Source organism: Dermacentor albipictus, chromosome 4 (genome assembly GCF_038994185.2).
Source record: "Dermacentor albipictus isolate Rhodes 1998 colony chromosome 4, USDA_Dalb.pri_finalv2, whole genome shotgun sequence".
Classification (NCBI taxonomy): domain Eukaryota; kingdom Metazoa; phylum Arthropoda; class Arachnida; order Ixodida; family Ixodidae; genus Dermacentor; species Dermacentor albipictus.
In genome coordinates, this window is record NC_091824.1 from 45,485,150 (window position 1) to 45,504,596 (window position 19,447).

At 43.3% G+C, this 19,447-nt stretch overlaps 1 protein-coding gene across 7 annotated transcripts in view; it reads right to left on the reverse strand.

The window, feature by feature from the left end:
• Positions 1-19,447, reverse strand: part of LOC139059068 (E3 ubiquitin-protein ligase TTC3-like) — a 181,445-nt gene that overhangs the window by 150,081 nt on the left and 11,917 nt on the right. For all 7 annotated transcript variants that reach the window (XM_070536921.1, XM_070536920.1, XM_070536916.1 and 4 more), the window contains 8 exons: positions 17,931-18,021; positions 16,418-16,560; positions 10,476-10,546; positions 8,904-8,977; positions 8,320-8,420; positions 5,711-5,828; positions 4,225-4,375; positions 2,737-2,776 (listed from right to left, as the gene is read on the reverse strand). In XM_070536921.1, the coding sequence (XP_070393022.1) occupies positions 2,737-2,776; positions 4,225-4,375; positions 5,711-5,828; positions 8,320-8,420; positions 8,904-8,977; positions 10,476-10,546; positions 16,418-16,560; positions 17,931-18,021 (789 nt within the window). The remainder of the gene's footprint in view (positions 1-2,736; positions 2,777-4,224; positions 4,376-5,710; positions 5,829-8,319; positions 8,421-8,903; positions 8,978-10,475; positions 10,547-16,417; positions 16,561-17,930; positions 18,022-19,447) is intronic.

The window sequence follows — 19,447 nt, forward strand, 5'->3', positions numbered from 1 at the left end:
ATCGTCACGCTGACGCAGGCTGCCTGTTTCGGATTCCTCTTGCGACTACCGACTGCGATGCTGAGAATTTTGATGACTGTATCGCTGCTGTTACTTCTATGTTCCCTGACACGGCAGACTTTCACGAGAACAACGGAATGATGTAACCCTCGACACGCTTTTTGTCGCCGTCCGTACTTCTCAAGGCAGCGGTCGCTTTAATGTCCATGATAAGTTGCTCTACAAAACTAATTACTCCAGGCATGGAGCGCGTTTTCTGCCTGTTGTCCCCGAGAGTCTCCGTTCCGACGTTCTATGCGCCATGCATGACTATGTAACATCCGGCCATTTCGGCTTCGTACGAACGCTACACTGCATGCAGGAGCGCTTTTACCGGCCGAAGGTGTACGAAACAACCAAGCGCTATGTCGCTAGTTGTGAAACTTGCCAACGTCACAAGCGACCGACCACCGCAGCCCCGAGTCCCCTTCGGCCACTGGCACCGCACAGTATGCCGTTCGAACAAGTAGGCATTGACCTTTTGGGTCCATTCTCATTATCTAACCACAAGAACAGTTGGATAATAGTCTGCGTTCACCATCTTGTGCAGTATGCAGAAACTGCAGCCATGCCGTCTTCCACCGCTGCTTGCTAGCGGTCTTCCTGCTGCGTTCCGTAGTCCTTCGTCAGGGCCCACCATGTGTTATCATCAGCGACAGTGGTCGCCAGTTCACTGCTGATGCCATTGAAGAGTTTCTTCCTTTGTACACTTCACAGTTTCGTCATTCCACCCCGTATCATCCACAGACCAATGGCCTCATTGAAAGGACAAACAGAACGCTGACCAACATGCTTGCCATGTATGTCTCCTCCAATCATAAGAACTGGGACGATGTGCTGCCCTTCATCACTTACGCATACAACACGGCGAAACACGAAACCACGAACTATAGCCTATTTTACCTCCTGTATACAAGGTTACCGCGAAGCCCTCTGGACACTTTCTTACCCTTCGTTCTATACAATGATGATTCTGTATCGAAGACTGTGTCTCGCCGAAGAAGCCTGTCGAATAGCTCGTCTTCATACTCTGGCGTCGCAAAGTCGTTCGAAAGAGCGATACGACGACCGTCACGTACAAGTATCGTTCGAAAAAGGTGACTTGGTTCTTTGGACACCGCAACGCAAGCGTGGATTGTGCCAAAAGTTTTTGCCACAATATTTAGGCCCATTTGCAGTTGTGAACAGTCTGAGTGAACTCACTTACGTCATAGCTCGCCTCCTGTGTAATGGTCGGCGATCAAGCATAACTCAGCTGACTCATATTGCTCGCCTGAAGCCTTTCTACCCTGCTTGCCCATCCTGACTTGGCCCACGGGCTTCGTCTGCTTGCAGGGAAATGTAACGGATACGAAAGGCAGGTAGAAGAAAGAAGACGAAGAGGACGAGGAGTTTGAGAGGCCGAACTGCACTACGATCATGCTACGATCCTCGTCCATCTCCTGTAAATAAAACCATCTCTTCGAAACTCTTCGTAACAATAGCTTTTCATCCACTTTCATTTACTTTTTTATACCTACATTTAAATTAAATTTAACAGTAATCTTCCACCATGCCTCCTCTGGCTTTGTTGTGTTATTTCACATGATTGTGACTAACAGAAAACCGAGTCCTTTGGATCTCATTCCTTTTAACTGGGTGATAAAGATGATACCAGACTGTTACATCCTTTCTCATCATCTGTGCAGTCCAGCTGTTTTCTTTGTTCCGTATCATGGCACATTGAGATCAACTGCTTATTATCCCTTGTTCTGATAATAAATGTTTATGACTGATGAACATAAGAGATATGATGATGACAAAATGATGCAACTGTTATTTACCATTGGTCTTTCCTAAGGTTGTGGATGAACATGTTCTGCTTACTTATTTTTGTGCCATCAATGCTTGTAGAAATGAAAAATAAGCGGAATTTAACAATGTATTATGGCAGGTATGCACCATGTTCAAAGCTGAAACAAGCAATCTGCACCAAGTGCAACAACTTCCCTACGGCAACTCTAATGTGGCCAGGTCAGGGTGGAGGAACAGATGGGACTGGAAAACACCACTCAGCACGACAATGTTTCTTACTGCACAAAAATCCGAATGCAAATGTTGAGTCATTTGTCATGTTTCCTTTCACAACTGGCCTGCTTTTAACGCATCTCTGTGTCACTACAGCTTGAATGCTTGAAACGAAGCGATGCGATTGGTTTACTGAAAAATGCCCACATTCCCAGACTACTGTTAATGTTTGCAGGAACTGAAACACACCTGTAGTTGATTAACTGACTGATGAATGAATAAATAAATTGGTTGGTTTTAATCATTTCTGTGACATGCTACTTTCCTGAATTCTGACCAAAAATGAGCAATTATTTTTTATTGCGGGATCCTTTACAAAGAACAAAGACACTATTTTAGATCGTCATTTACATAAGTATTGAGCACTTACGGCAAAGGCGAAAAGTACAGCCAGAAATAAATTATTGGAAATCACAAGAAAATGAACAGTATTGCCCTGCTCAGGTTAGCTCTTTACCAGAAACGCGCAGACAAACCCAACTCGTTCACGGCATGGAAAAGAAGGCCCAAAAGCACCACAGAGGCCACGAGAATCACTGTGTGGAAAGCTCCAGATAAAGTGAGCGAGCGCAGCTCAATACTTAAGTAAGCTAATACCTTATAAGAAAGGATGACTCAAGGCACACTTACTTTTTAGTAGTATCCATTTTTCCATTTTTGGTCTTTTCTCCTGGAAGAAGAAAAGGGGAAAAAAAGGAAAGAAAAGAAAAAGGTGGTGCTTCAGCCACATATGCAAATGAAGAATTACTGGGTTAAATGAGTACCAGCACATACTTTCGAAGCTGTAGAAACTCCACGACAAACTTTTCGCTTAAAAAGGACGACACTTAGCAAACATGGAGGTGTTGAAGACAAGGTGTTGCCCTTGTCTGGCGCGTCCTATTACTTTATTTTATTTATTTATTTTCGTACTGCCAGCCTGTTTTAGAGGCCCTAGGCAGGAGTGGGATATACATAAAGGGTTAACAACCTAGTAACATTACGTTATCAGCTTTACTGATAAGCTGTGCTCAGTGCTTTACACAATTGACAAACACCAACTAGCCCAACTTCTTGCTTTACTCAACATCTTTTGCAAATTTATCTGGAATTAGAGGCCACCTCCGTGCAAATCTATTTCGCCGCATCAAGAAACGGCAACGTCGCACCAATTCAAACAGTGCTTGTGCCATGCACTCGTGGCCTCCCCATCGTTGTCATCATTCCCATTACTGCCAACAGCACTGTGCCGACAAGTGCTGTAATAACCATGAAAACAAGCTGCCCAGAAAGCTGCTGCAAAAGCCCCTTCAGTCCTCAGCCTCCTGTACACACTCTGGGCTGGCCCCATTCGTGTTGCATGGCTCCTGCCGTAGAGAAGCAGGGTTCGTCCCAAATGAAAGTAACCATTTCCTCCACAGTGCATTTTGCCACAATTCCCATTGTAAAATTTAATGTTGAATAATTTTGTTTCCTCGAATTCATACCAGTTTTCCCACTTCCTTGCAGTTGCACCTCAACTTGTCTTATGTGCACACAACTTTTAGTTCCAATCACCCGTTTCATTTTGTAGACACGTACGTCGAAATTGCAGACTGACACAAACAGGATTTGTACTTTTTTCTTTCTTTTCTGTTGCTAAAAGCAATACTGGCTTTCTTTGCATCCCTGTCTTTGCTCGCAGTACAGAAAATTCAAATCATGATCATCATCATCATCAGCCTGGTTACGCCCACTGCAGGGCAAAGTCCTCTCCCATACTTCTCCAACTACCCCGGTCATGTACTAATTGTGGCCATGTTGACCCTCCAAACTTCCTAATCTCATCTGCCCACCTAACTTTCTGTCGCCCCCTGCTACGCTTCCCTTCCCTCGGGATCCAGTCCATAACCCTTAATGACCATCGGTTATCTTCCCTCCTCATTACATGTCCTGCCCATGCCCATTTCTTTTTATACAAATGCTTTTTTTTTATTCTATGTGCCTTACCTACCACAAGGCAGCTAGCTGGCACTATGTTAAATGTGCTTACGCTAAGTACTTCACATGGTGGAAGGATCATTAGTCCATCTGAACACAGGCTCTGTAGGTAGACCCCGTCACCAGTGGCCCAAAAAGCAGGTGCTATTGAACACTTGCCTGCCTCAGTCAGCCTCTTGTGAAGGTCGAGGATTTCGCGATTGAAGTCAAGGGACAAAAAGTTCCAGCGCTTGGTGTAGTACTCGATAACCTTCTTGGCTCGGCTATTCTGTTTCAAGCTTTCGTAGACTTGCGCCATCTTGAAGTAACCCTGCATCAAGAGGTTTTCGTGGCATATTTCAAGGACCTGTTTCTTGTCGCCCATTAAGGGAAACATGACCATGTGTGTTGTGACAAATCCACTGAATTGCAAGTAGGGCTACAACAGACCAATAGACAAGCTGCAACATAGCAAGCCTCATTAAGACTGGGATGTCGTCCTATTTGCCACCAACGAAATCATGCAGGCACTCTCTGACCTGCCAACCTCAGCAGTTGAAAAATACTACAAACGCAGAAAAAAAAAATAGTGATGTTGATTGTTTATTTAAAAAATTGAAAGAGCATTCTGTAGGGACGGATTTATGCTCTATAGTGATAGCAAGTGTGATTTGCACTACAGACAAACAAATGCTCATAAAGTTCATTTATGAAATGTTTATGTAACTGTGTCCAAAAAATTCAGATGACTTTATATACCAGTTCAGTGAGCGGTGGGTAGGTATGAGTGCAAATAATCCAACAGGTCAATTAGGCTAAGAAATTGGTTAAGGGCTGTCTCGAAATTTACTCTAAACTAGATGCAAATGAAAAATTGCTGAATTATTTGTAACTACTGCAACTTTGAATGAGCTTTAAAAAAAATTGGGCATTTCACAATACCAAATAAAGAAATTGACAAGTACGCATGCGAAAGCTGGCCTTCCCTCATGTGGCTTCTAAATGTTACCAGAAGTTACAAGGCACTCGCAAAGCGGGATGATTTTTTGAAATTTTTCCCTATTCCGAGCAAAGGTCCTGGCTGGCCCCATACATTTCTATGGACCTATCGTTGTTTCCATCTTGACATTGGCCTTTGCCGATGTCAAGATAGAACTCGAATGGCCAGCATGCACATGTCTAACACCAATAGCGACAGCGTCTGCCTTGGCGATGCTTAGGGAACAGCGAATGCTTCAAACACATCATCTCCCGCTGAAATTACCCATTTTCAGTATGCCGTGATGAGATCTTTCAAGCACCAAATGGTAGCTCAGAATGAGTGATTACAACATTTACCTAATTCCAATGCACATCATTTTTTCCAAGGAAAGCGGTCCGAAAATTGCCTATGTGGTGCTATTACAACACTGAAATGGCATTTGCCATAGCCTAGCCAGCATCATCTTTATTGCCATCATGTCATGTCAGTACTCCGAGACCAAACAAGAGCAAAATTATTGCGCTGAATTAAAAGGCATATTAGAAACAGTGTGTTCCCACATCGAAGCAGAATTTACATGTTTTTGCAAGCAAGATACACATAACTACAGCACAAGTCGCACAATACACGAAACTGTCATTCTAAAGAAGAAATAAAGGAAGGAGAGGGTAAAAGTGTGTTTACCTTTTCGAAATTTGGGCTGAGGATTACAACACGGCGAGCGTCCAGCTCAACCTCTTTATACTTCTGTAGCTGAAGCGCACTCAGTGCTCGATTGCTGTACAGGAAGTGGTTGTAACGCCTGTCGACAGAAAAGGCATGTTACGCGGATGGCAAAAATGAAGGACGAACATCTCTTGAATCAAAGGGACAATAAAGGGCAATGCTAATTCATTTTAAACAGATCAAGTACTTGTTATATCCCCATTTAGCATGGTAAGCATGGTAAGCATTTAGCATATCCCCATTTAGCATCTAACGAGCATGTACTATGGCAATCCCAACTTTCTCACGCCCCCGGGCATTTGTCTTCCCTGCATAGTTCTTGCATCTCTTGATGCTCAGCTTCCCCGCAAGACACATGTGGTGGTGGCAGTTGGTACATAACTATGGGAGACGGTGCAAGTGTTTTGATATGAGCGCCACCTGACAGCATGGATACCGAAGCGCGGGAGGAGCTTGCTTCCCCTTCTTTGGCTGCAGGATGACACTACGCGCTCATTAGTACACTCAGAGGGAGTAGCCCTCGAAAGGCTTCACATGACTGAAAAGCTGCACCAATATGGCCGAACACAATTGTGTGCCATGCTCTTGCTCGCGGGACCGCACCCACAAATGGTTGGGCTTTGGTGCCAGGCATGGGCGAACCATTCGCTTGGTAACATAGTGGCGAGTGAACTTTTAATTCCTGAACATGCTCCACCGAAGAACCATTCCTTATGTATTTCTGCTAGCTGGCTTGTATAGGAAATGAAAATGGCTTCCTTTGTGCTTGCAGTACTGCGCTATTATTTCCTTTGTTTTCTTAAAACCATTTAGGGGCAAGTTCTACACCACCACCATCACCGAAGTGGAGAACAGAGCAGCTGGCCAAAGATATGACGAGGACAATTCGTGCATTTGCAAATGAAAACTTTTTACAAAGACTTGAGTGTTGTATGCAGTTAGTTATATATGCATATGCATGCAATTTTCTTTCCCGCAGGGATGTTTTAATTGTGGGGTGTGACTTATACACATAGAAATATGTATTTAGTTCGTTTTGAATAGTAAGAAATCTTTTAAACTGAAATTCGAGTAAAAGCAAATATAGATTTTTTTTTTAGTCGAATATTAGCACAAGCCGTATAAAAAATATTTCTGTGTGCACTCCTGCCCATGGAGAATGTCGGCCAGTTTAAGAAATCCCTGTGTTATCTAATCTACCTATACAGCTTAACGTAAGTAGGATGACTATATCTAGCAGGAAATCGCATACGTTCCTGTGAACCTGCCAAACTAAACAGGGCATTGATGATGACATTGATTGGTTTCACTTGCATGGTGTTACATACAAAAAGCAACACTGGGTGTGTGAATGACGTAGTGGAGGGCTGTGGACTAATTGTGACTGAACAGGGTTCTTTACCATGCACCTAAATTTAAGTATACAGGTGCTTCTGACCTGCCCCTATCCCTAACCGAAATGAGGCCACCGCAGCCAGGATTCAAACTCCTGACCTCCTCTTGAGCAGAAATTCTATGGCCACTGCAGTGTTTTTTTCCGGTAATCAAGTAGCACGTGAACGAAGGCGATTTATAAACACGAAACAAACATTCACCCCAGTTATCGATACTTTGTTTCCTTGGTAAATCCAGAAGTGTAGTTATGTCCAACCTTTCATGGTCCTGCACACTTCAAAGTGATGATGCAGACAAGTACCTATCGACATCATCAATGCAACTTGTTGTATACTCTTCGCTTTCAGTCTCAACTTGTGCTCTTTTTTAAAACATTCGAACCCACTTACAACAATATTCGAGTGCCACGAAAGTTCCATTGTAATAACCGATAATTGTCATAACAGGGTTGTATAAAAAAATCAAAACAGGGGGATGGCAGAGCTGATGTGAGAAAACTATAATGGCAAGGAGGCCAGTGCCCTTCCCCACCGCCTTCCACCACTCTATTGCCAAATGCATTCGTTTAACTGCGTCCTGGAAGGGCAATAGGAGAGAGGCGCATGGAGAAGGCTGTAAATTGAGTGCATGGCGGCTGTAGGGGCAGCTGCTAGAACTTCTCGTTTTTGTTTTTCTTTTCAAGGATTTTGAATTCCACTACCTTTCAGCACGGACACCCAGTAGCAAGACTTCATTGTTGTAACTGATAATGCGGCATCGGGGCGTTGTAGTAAGTGGATTATTTCACTATGGAAAACATAAAAAAGCTGACGGCACAGCAGTTTCTCATTGTTACAAACGACATGTTGTTAAAACTGGTATCGTTATAAGTGGGTTCGACTGTACACGTCTTTTATCTCGAACCTACTACATTTTAAGTAAATGACATTAACAAATTGGATTTCAGAATAATTTACCACAATGGCCAGTTTCAGCATATACAGAAAACAGACACGCAATGTTTACAATGAACCAACAGTACAGACCCAGCTTGAGGTCTGAAAAAAGAAGAGCAAGAAGAAAAAGAAAAAAAGCCTGATCCAATATCCGATTCACACCTTCACAAAGCGCAGTATAATGCACACAATTAAATTTTCCATTCTTGGGTCAAAAACTTGAAAACGGCAACTTACATTTCTGCAATTGCCTTCGTGTAGAGTTCGCATGCCTCCTGGTATGCTTTGTCCTTGTACTTCTGATTCCCGCATTTCTTGAGTTCGTCTGCATGGCTTCCCTGCAACCAGGTATGAAGCTAAGCAGCAAAACTAAACAGTGCATGCAACAAAACATCAGTGATCGTTGCTTCCGCTGTTCACATATATTGCAATTTAATACATGCACACTTGTCTGTATGGTACACATAGAATGCCGTGCTGTTCCCTTGACCACACCTATGAAACACCCTCGAGACAATGTTTAATAAATCAAGGGTGTTTAACGTCAGAAACAGTGCAGTTGGTTACGAGGGACACCGTACTGGAAGGGCTCCAGATGAACTATGACTACCTGGAATTTTTTTCAGGTGCACCTAATTGTAAGCACACGAGCATTTCCATCAGGCCAGGCACCACAGTCGGGACTCAAACCCGTGACCTCATGCTTGTCAGCGAACAGCGCGGCCACTGAACCACCAAGACGGGTGGTACAAGGCTGTGTTGGCTGAGTGGAAACAAAACTCCACACAATCTCATTTACAAGCACAGAGAATAAGCATTACCTCTACATTCTGTTCGCAGTCTCGCTTAATGTATGTCAACATGGTGTCCAGAGCACCGTTGCAATGGGCGAGTGCTGCCAGAGAAAAAAAAAAAAAACATAATCAAGTTTCTTCTTGAGAGTTAAGCGCAAGAAGTACAACATACATATGAGCTTGGTGCACCGTTCTTCCTACAAAAATTAGTGGAGGCGAATATGACACCAGTGTCTATAAGAGCTGTAAGTATGGTGGGTTCAGCAAAATGATGGGCAGTACAATATAGACTTGCCTAAACTTTGAATTTATGGCTTCAAATGACTCAGACTTTGTAAACTGATCATATTCAACATAATATTGCATTACAAATGCAGCAGTCCATGTTGATTGTGAAGGTGCAAAGTCTTACTGCCTTCATGACTTTAGAAAAATAAGATTCCTTGAAATTCAGAAAGGTAAAGCGTAATAAGCGACGCTACAAGAACAACTGAAGCCACCAAGGCATAAAGATTAGACAAGTCAATGTATTATCTCACTCAGTTCCATGTTAATTGAATGATAACAGCGCCAGTTGTTTTTAGCAAGTAGAAAACAAGGTGCCACAGACAACTATAATAAACCATGCCTCCTCAGAAAACATTTGCTGCCAAATGCTCACAAAAAGCCACTCTAGAGGGATTCTGTAAGTCTATAATACATGTCGCAAGATAAAACACTGGCAATATATCGAGAGAGAGAGAGAGAGAGAAATCTATTCCTAGATTACTCTCTCTCTCTCGATATTTTGCCAGTGTTTCATCAAGACATCAGGCCTTCCAACAAGATATCAAGACATCAACAACAACAATATCAACAACATATCAAGGCTATCAAGGCAACAACAATATCAACAAGATATCAAGGTTTCCAGCTGAGGTTAGCAGATGTGCAACAGAAAATCATTTTTATTACAACAAAGTATAGAATTATATTCAACTTCTGGATAAAATCACTTGCAACCTCCCTACAGCTCAAGTGCAGCAACTACAGAATTAAAACATTTGGAAAAGTTTAAAACTCGACGTAGTTTACGATTTAAATTTAGAATCGTAACTGAAACACAAATGCTTTGAGGAAAGGGGCCCAGCAAGATTGAATAGCTGCATGATGCTTGGGAAATTCTAAGAAAATTTTTAGTTGCTGAGTTTGGGGAAAATAGGCTTTGGAAAGTTGCAGTGCTGCCTGTCCTGCAGCGGTGATATCCTCAATTGAATCACTTTCGAAGACATTTGAATTTTTTTGCGTTACGTGGCAATGCGTGCACCACCTCACTAAGATGCCACAGGCTAAGCCAGTCAACGTGAACTCAAAGTAAACCCATTTAGAACAGCCTCAGCAGAATAAGCCAAACTGGTAATGATGTTATTGCCTGTTATCATTGAAGTGCACAAAACTAACCTACAATGCTACTAAACCTGGGAAAAATCTACTAGTTCCCACTGTCAAATTAAAAGAACCACTCAAAAGTGGGAGAAAGAAATGCACAACATGCAGCCTTGACAGCATTATTATGCTGTCATTAAATGCAAAGCAATGTGCCATCGAATTATTACTTACACACTTTCAGGGCAATCATGAAACATCCGAGTATCTGTTCTTCTCTTAGTGATGATACTGTCAATTTTTTCCTATCGAGAAAAAGGGCATGCTTAAAAGATGCAAAGACACATTATAATGTTTTCCGATATCAAGCAGAAAACCAACCAAAATGCAACAAAACAACACACCACACATCCTAATTGGAGGATGTTGACCTAAGCTATTAATCATAGCATGAGAAGGGGGAAAAAAAAATCTATTGCATTTAACTGATTATAGCCCTGCCCCTGTTGTAATGCTCACAAATTTTTTATGTTCAGTGAAGTGATCAGGAAAGCTGCCATGAAAAACTCCAGAACCAAACCTTCCCGTTGCATCCATGCCTTCTTTCTCTTTGCACTGTGTACGCTTGCATGTCGACTTCGCATGTAAGCCTGGCTAAGTTTTCAATAGATGCAATTTTCCACAAGTGGCAGGTTCTAGCGAAGCAAGCAAAGAATAAACCGCATGGTGCGCTCATACACGTCTAACAAACTCACTAATGTTTCCAAATCCATTGTGAGGACAGAAATAAAGAGACAACAAAAGCTGGAGACGTTAACCTAGCCACATCTATCTGTGCAGTATTCCAGATAATTCAAGCTAAACAAGAATATAGCAATAAAAAAAAAACTAGGACAAATGCAACTGAAATCTACTGATCTGATAAGCTGAGGAATGCTAAACGGATGAAATTATTTTATCAATCCTCATACTTCATCTAACACTTTCTGGTTCATTAATTCTGCAGGAATCACTGTGTAGCACAATATATTCCACACCGATTCCACACCGTTTTGAGCGCCTCGGAAGCGTCGACGAAAGCCACGCTCCCCCACTGGATCCTCGACATCGGATGGAAAGCGCAATCGACAGCGACAACATCGTTCCTGCCAGCGTATAAAGAGCACCGCTTCCCGCCTGCGTTTTGTGGGCTCGGTGGCTGTGCCATGATACAGCCTTCTCATCCACTGACTTTCGCAATGCAGGTACTCGTGACTACCTTCGCCTACGTCTTGCCAGCATTCTTCAACGTTTCCTCGGTCGTCGTACCACAGCTGGAAATGCCGTTCTGCAACAGGAACTACGGAGCCCTTGTTTTGAGCGCCTCGGAAGCGTCGACGAAAGCCACGCTCCCCCACTGGATCCTCGACATCGGATGGAAAGCGCAATCGACAGCGACAACATCGTTCCTGCCAGCGTATAAAGAGCACCGCTTCCCGCCTGCGCTTTGTGAGCTCGGTGGCTGTGCCATGACACAGCCTTCTCATCCACTGACTTTCGCAATGCAGGTCAGTAAACCATGCTGCCTTTTCGCTAAAAAAACTAACAACTACTGTCTGGTACAGCTGCCGAGCCTGCAGTGTTGCATTTGTGTCGCTGGTGAATGTTTTGGTGTTATGAAATCCCTCCTGCTCTTGTCGGGCGATATAGAGACGAACCCTGGTCCTGACAAATTGGACCGTGTTCTTGCTAAGCTGGAGACGTTGTCAACCGGCCAGGACCAAATAATAACCGATGTACAGGACCTTAAACATCAGATGCGTTCTATTGACACAACTATTTCTGATTTGAGCAAGCGCGTAGCAGATCTAGAAAGTGTTTTCCAGGGTATTTCAACTCTCAAAATTGATCTGCAGTCTGCCCAATCTGTATCCGCAAAGACTGCTGCTCTTGTTACTAACCTTGAAGCTCGGTTAGATGACGCCGAAAATAGGTCACGCTGCAACAATTTGATATTTTATGGCCTTTCAGATTCTAATTCACGCGAAACGTTCGTTGAATCGGAAGAATTGCTAATCCGCCATTGTCGTGACAAATTACGCATAACCTTGGACCCATGTCAAATTGAGCGTGCACATCGTCTGGGCCGCTACGAAGATGGCCGTCAGCGGCCGATTATAGTTAAATTTTTGTCCTATAAAACAAAAGAAACTGTCCTCTCAAACGGGCCCAAGTTAAAGGGCACCAATTTTAGCGTTGGAGAAGACTTTTCCCTTCCAGTTCGTAAAGCACGCAAACACCTTGTCGCATTTGCAAAAGCAAAAACCGGACCGTTCTCCCTGCGATACAAGACTTTGTTTCTCGGAAAGAAACGCTACACTTTCGATGCCGCCACAGAAACGGTTACGGAAATAGCATAGCGCTTACCTCGCCATCGTCACAAACCTAATCTGTGCGATACCGCCCCTCGAGAGAATATTTGCCTCTCGGTTATCTACACCAACATACGCAGCCTGCTTCCAAAGAGCAATCTTGTGTCCAGCCTCGTGTCTTCAATGGGCAGCAACCTGCTCATCTTGACAGAGACCTGGCTGACTGATAACATAAGTGATGCTGAAGTTCTTTGTAACCTACCTAACTTTAATCTTTTCCGCACTGATCGCACAAACTCTCGAGGGGGTGGCGTCCTTATTGCTACAAGCAATAAGCTACAGTGTTCCCACATAAACATCTCATCAGACCTCGAAATATTATGGCTCCTTTGTCGCGCCACACCAGTATCTATATTAATTGGCGTTTGTTATAGACCCCCTCACAATAGCCCCAAATTCCCCCGTAAACTTCACAAAATTTTAAACGAACTTAAAACTAGACACCCTAAGGCACACATTCTTCTTTTTGGGGATTTTAACTATCCTGGCATAGATTGGTGTGCCCCTAATTATCCTATTTTTAGACAGGATGAATCCCGTGAATTTATGGATGTCTGCTTAACTTTTAACCTAGCCCAACTAGTAACCCAGCCTACACGCATCGCCGGAGATACTGCTAACATTCTTGACCTCATACTATCTAGCCACCCCGACAGCCTGAACACTATTACTTATCTCCGTGAAATCAGCGATCATAAAGTCATTCATGCATGCTTTAACTTCACCCCAATAACAAAAACAACTTGCCAAAAAACAATTTCTCTCTACAACAAAGGAAACTATGAGGCCTTCAACGCGGAATTGGAGGCCTTTTTTCCATCATATCAGGGGTCATTTGACGAACAAGACATCCACACAAATTGGTCAATGTTTAAACATAAAATGAATGAATTGACTAATAAATATATTCCCAAATGCAGCTTCCGCGCTAACCACCACAAGCCATGGTTCACCAAGACACTGGGAAGATTAGAAAATAAAAAGAAACGCCTTTTCCGTTGTGCTAAACTGAGCAGAACAGACTGCGCATGGGAAAAATATTACGCTGCTGAACAGGCGTATTTGGTCGCAGTAAAAAACGCTAAACATTCCTTTTACCACATCGATTTGCCAGACATACTTACAGATAACCCGACTAAATTCTGGCAGCTTTTAAAGCCCCAATCTTCGCGCGTTGTTACCCTGACTGACGATTCTGGACGTGTTATTTCAGACGTTGAGTGCGCTAACATATTTAATTCTGCCTTCGCATCTGTATTCACTAAAGAACAAAAACCACCACCCCTCATGACAGCCAGTGACCCCACAATTGCAATGCCAGCCGTTACATTCTCAGAAACCGGCATATCCCTTCTTATAGATAAGTTAAAACTTTCTTCATCTACCGGCATTGATGAAATCAACACAAAGGTCTTAAAGAACACTCGCCACACGTCTGCCAAGTTTTTATGCTTGCTATTTTCGCAGTCCATTTCTACAGGTATCATACCCCACGATTGGAAAGTGGGGAAGGTCATCCCAGTCCACAAGTCGGGTAAAAAAGATTCACCACTTAACTACCGCCCCATATCACTTACCAGCATACCCTGCAAGCTCATGGAACACGTCATTTACTCTTTAACAATGCAGTTTCTGGACTCAAATAATTTCTTTCACTCATCACAGCATGGATTTCGTAAAGGTTACTCCTGTGAGACTCAACTAGCCATTTTCGTTCACGACCTGCATGCCAATCTTGACGCTAATCTCCAAACCGACGCAATCTTCCTCGACTTTGCTAAGGCATTTGACAAGGTACCCCATAACCGCCTGTTTCTGAAACTTTCCAGCCTAAACTTGCATTGTGACACACTAGCATGGATAAAAGAATTCTTGACTCACCGCTCCCAATCAGTCATCATTAATAGACAAATGTCTAACTTACTACCAGTTTCCTCAGGGGTACCCCAAGGATCCGTCCTTGGGCCTCTTTTGTTTTAATTTATATTAACGACCTACCTCAGAAATTAGATTGCCATATTCGGATGTTTGCCGACGATTGCGTTATTTACAAAACAGTTACTGACACCTTTAACCAACAATCCCTACAAAATAACCTAAATCTGGTAGAAAACTGGTGCAACGACTGGCTAATGACACTTAATATAAACAAATGCAAATATATATCTTTCCACCGTCACAGTAATCCTCTCCTGTTTCCCTACACTATCTCTAACGTTCCTATCGACCCTGTCCAATCATATAAATATCTCGGTGTTCACCTTAGCCATGATCTTACGTGGAATAGCCATATCGCGAATATTATTTCATCTGCTAACAAAACGCTTGGCTTCCTAAAGCGTCATCTCCACTCTGCCCCCCTGCATGTTAAGCTACTCGCATACAAATCGCTAGTTCTATCAAAATTAGAATACGCATCGCCCATCTGGTCCCCGAAACAAGTATACCTTGCTAATTCACTTGAATCAGTTCAAAACAGGGCAACTAGATTCATTCATTCCTCGTACTCTTTTGATATCAGCATATCATCTCTGAAATCGCAGTCCAACCTACCTACTCTTGCACTTCGTCGCCACATTTCTAGTTTGAGCTTATTTCACAAATTCTTTTATTCCGAGCTATCACAGGAACCCTACATCTGCCCTCCCCCACCACGTTTCTCTCTTCGCACCGGACATCAGCAGCAGGTGTCTCGACCACGAGCACACACAAAAACTTTTTCTTCGTCATTCTTCCCCCCGGACTGCTTGCGACTGGAACGACCTTCCCCAAGAACTTGCTGCCATCACATGCCCATCTATGTTCCTTACCCAAATTACGCGTGCGCTTGCATCACAATAATCATTTTTGTTTGTATAACTCGTTCAACATTTTTCTGTTTACTGTTGTTAACCTATACGAGTCCCACCCCTTATGTAATACCCTCACATGAGGGTCTTTAAGGAAATAAAGTGAAGTGAAGTGAAGTGAAGAGAAGAAGAGAACCATTTTTAGAAATGAGAGTATCAGCAAAGCCCATTTCATCAATAATTTATTTACCACGTGCCAGGGATAAACATGGTGCTCCCAGAAATTTCACAAATGTCCATGCACCACATCACGCCGAGGTTACGTCTCTGCGCTTTATTTTTGTAGCCCGTTGCCTAATGCCTATAATGTGCCTTAGCGGACACAAGAACGGTCTTTAAATACACTGTGGCCATATTTCGTGCCATTCCAACAGTGAATTAAGAAGCCTGAAGAACCCCATGCTGCTTAACAACACTGAGTTTTTGGCAGTTTACAAAAAAAAATGCTCAGAATACTTACCCAAAGTTCAAGTGGAGAGTATTTAATTTTCCCCGGCTTCTTTACGTTTTGATGCATGTGATAAAATTTTTTGCGTCAATAAAAAAAATTTGGACATACAAGAAAGGTACAGTAATTCAATGTTGCAGAGAAGCCAGTGACATAGTGTGCTTGTAGCCAGCATTTCCTTTTAGTAAAGCAATGAAGGGGGCTAGTTGATGAACGTTTATGGCTATACTGCGCTTTGTTTTACACTGACGATATTAAGTGAAGCACAGGACATGGACGTACGTAGCACAACCTATATTAACGTAGCACAATATTATATTGCGCTACGTACGTCCACGTCCTGTCTTTCACTTAATATCGTCAGTGTAAGACTAAGCGCAACATAACCATGATCAGCATTTCCTATCCATAATAAAGCTAAATAGAAAGGCTGGATGGAGGACAACAGGTGCCAGGCGTTTAACTCACCGAAATAACCGGAAGAAGTCCGACGATTCCACCATTGACCGAACGTTTGAGTAAATTGTCTCTTTGTCAAAGTCTGTGAGAAATCCCTTGTGCTTCTCAGCCATGTGTGCCACGTTGGAGTGCCCATACTCGCGTACATTGCACTGGTGGAAACACGCAGCAAAGCAAGGGCTTTAGCAGCAAGCACTACACAGAGGAAAATCCCAGCCACATGCGTAGTAGGTATCAAAAGTTTACAGACTGTGGGACCTTAGTAAAAGAAATATATGGGGTTTAATGTGCCAAAACCGTGATCTCATAATAAGGCACGCTGTAGGAGGGGACTCTGGAAATTTGGATCACCTGGGGTTTTCTAATGTGCACCTAAATCTATGTACACGGGTGTTTACGCGTTTTGCCCCCGTCGAAATGCAGCCGCCATGGCCGGGATTCAATTCCATGACCTCGTGCTTAGCAAAGCAGCCTATAGTTACTAAGCAACCATGGCAGGCAGCACCTTAGTAAAAGAACAACCTGGTAAATCACTGGCCGATTTCTTGGCTATGGGTAGCATTTCCCAGCATGTCCGAATAATCAGGCACTTCAAAAAAACTAATTTTGGTGGTAAAATCTCTTTTTATTACGCCAGAACAGTGGAAAACTTGGACATTTTCCTAGACGCTTTCCGAGTTGCGCTTGATTAGCCCAATGTGTGTGGTCAAAAAGCGCAGATACTGCACATAGGACATTGACTGTGCCAAGTTTAGGCTGTGCTGCGCAAAATCAATTCGTGGCTTTATTGGCTTTGGACCCATGGGCAAGCTTGTGCTATTCCACCCAGTAAGCGCACACAAGACCTTGGTAGACATTCGTGGTAGTTCACAGCCGATTGCCCATGGACCTAAACTTCGCTTCATGCATGTGGCTGTCAGTCCAGCTCATGCGTGTGACATCAAGCTTGATCTCTGATGGAAACTAAGGGTCCAAAGGTGTCAAGGATGAGATTCCACGACAGCTTTCTGGCTAAGATTAACCAGCACCACTTTGTCAAGAGTCGGCTACCAAAGTTGAAGCTGCATTATGGTAATGAGATGCTGAAACACTCTTTGCAGTGGCCACACAGCCCTCGGAGAGCCGAGGAATCGCTTGTGACAGCAGAAGTGAGTAAAGTGACAGCCTGAATGACGGCAACTTTGTCAGTGGCTGCCATGTTTTGCGACATCACGCTTGCGAATCAGTTCAAAAAAATCAAACACGCCATGCGAAGTTCTAAATTTGGGTACCGTTATACACATAAGTTCTATGAAGCAAGTTGCCGTGCCACGAGGGAGTCTAAATGTATGAACCCGTCCGTAAAATAAGGCATAGAAAAAAATCGACCAGTGATGTTATTTCCACAATGTACTAGCGAATACTGCAGTGTTGCATGGTTTTACTGGCTACAGTCACAAATTCCCAGGAATTCAATGTTTTCTCAGATCCGGCAGTCTGTAATCTTTCGACACTGACTGCACACAGGATAAGGGTTACTTACAACAACAAGGACAAATGAGACGTGGTATGCCAATGTGTCGAGGACCAGGATGGCTTCTCGAATTTCTGTACTGATAGTGCTATCCACAAGCCTGAAAAGGCAAAAACCTCAGCATCTGCTCAATGTTTAGATGGACATCTATGTAAAGACAGTCTAGATCAATGGTTATGAAACTACACACTGTCATGGTTGCCTTGATCTATGCATATATCCTAGAGTACTCCACTTCAGGAGAGAGAAAAAAAGTAAGGAAAAAGACGAAGGAGAGTACATAATAACAGACCTCAAGCTAGCGACTGAAATATTCAGGTTCTGGAGTTTTACGAAACAATTTGATCATGAGGCCCGACATAGTGAGGGACTCAATCAATTTAAACCAACTGGGGTTCTTTACTGTGTACCCGAATCTAAGCTCTCCATTGTTTTGGCATTTCGCCCCCACTGAAGTGCCACTGCTGCGGCCATGGTCAAACCCGTAACCACAAGCTCAGCAGCGCAACAATGCAGCCACTAAACTATTGCAGCGGTGACTGAAACATGCTACATTTAAGGCAACAAAATTTGCGTTATGGGCATGCCCAAGCTTAACTGCGCAATCTAAAAGCAGTTGTCAAGTGCTGCCTAGGAATTATTTTCCCAAAATAAATTTTCCAACAGCAGAAATTAAAATGTCGCTCCACCATGGTGCCAAAAAGATATTTGCGCCCTTTGCTTTGACTGGCACCAGCCAGCAACATTCCTTTCCTGCCTTCTCCCATGTCGGAGCCGAGGTGCAGCATTCACGTAACGAGCTCCGCTTCCCCGTTAATGCAAGGCATTCTCTGCCTCATCCTAGGCACACTGAGGTACCGTGAAACCTCATTAATTCCAATTTCACAGGACCAAACAACATATCTGAATTAGCTGCATGTCAAATTATCAAGGGTATGAAGAAAACTAAGGCTCAGTAGATTAACGCACTCTTAATCACTGCATGAATCGGCAAATCCTGTTTCAAATGTGCACAAAAGCAGTGCAAACTATAATTCTCCTCATGTGACTGAATAGCGCTTGCAGCAGCGAAGGCATCGCAACTTCGTTCACAGCGTGGCATCTTAATTTGAGACATGCTTTTCACCACTGTGCAAACATTCCAATTATTTTTTTTGCTGGTAAGCTGACTGCCAACAGCTCAACCAATCATCACAATGTAGCTGGTGCTCTTCATTCACAAAAGACAAAACGAAACTATTGTTTGCTGCAAGAAGTGCGAACAAAAACGAGGTCACGATCGATGCGATCATGGATGGCTACAGCACAGCTTTGAAGGCATGTAGCCGACACGCGCACAGAGTTAAAGCGGGACTACTGTTTGCTGCAACCACTGTGGACAAAACTGCAGCCACTATTGACTTTATCATGTATCACGACCTTGCGGTTCTGAAGGCATATGGTCGACGCGGTATTATGTATGGCAGTAAACGCAAAGAATATGAAGGCACAAATAGGGATGAAGTGGCCCAGTGTTGCTGTCATTC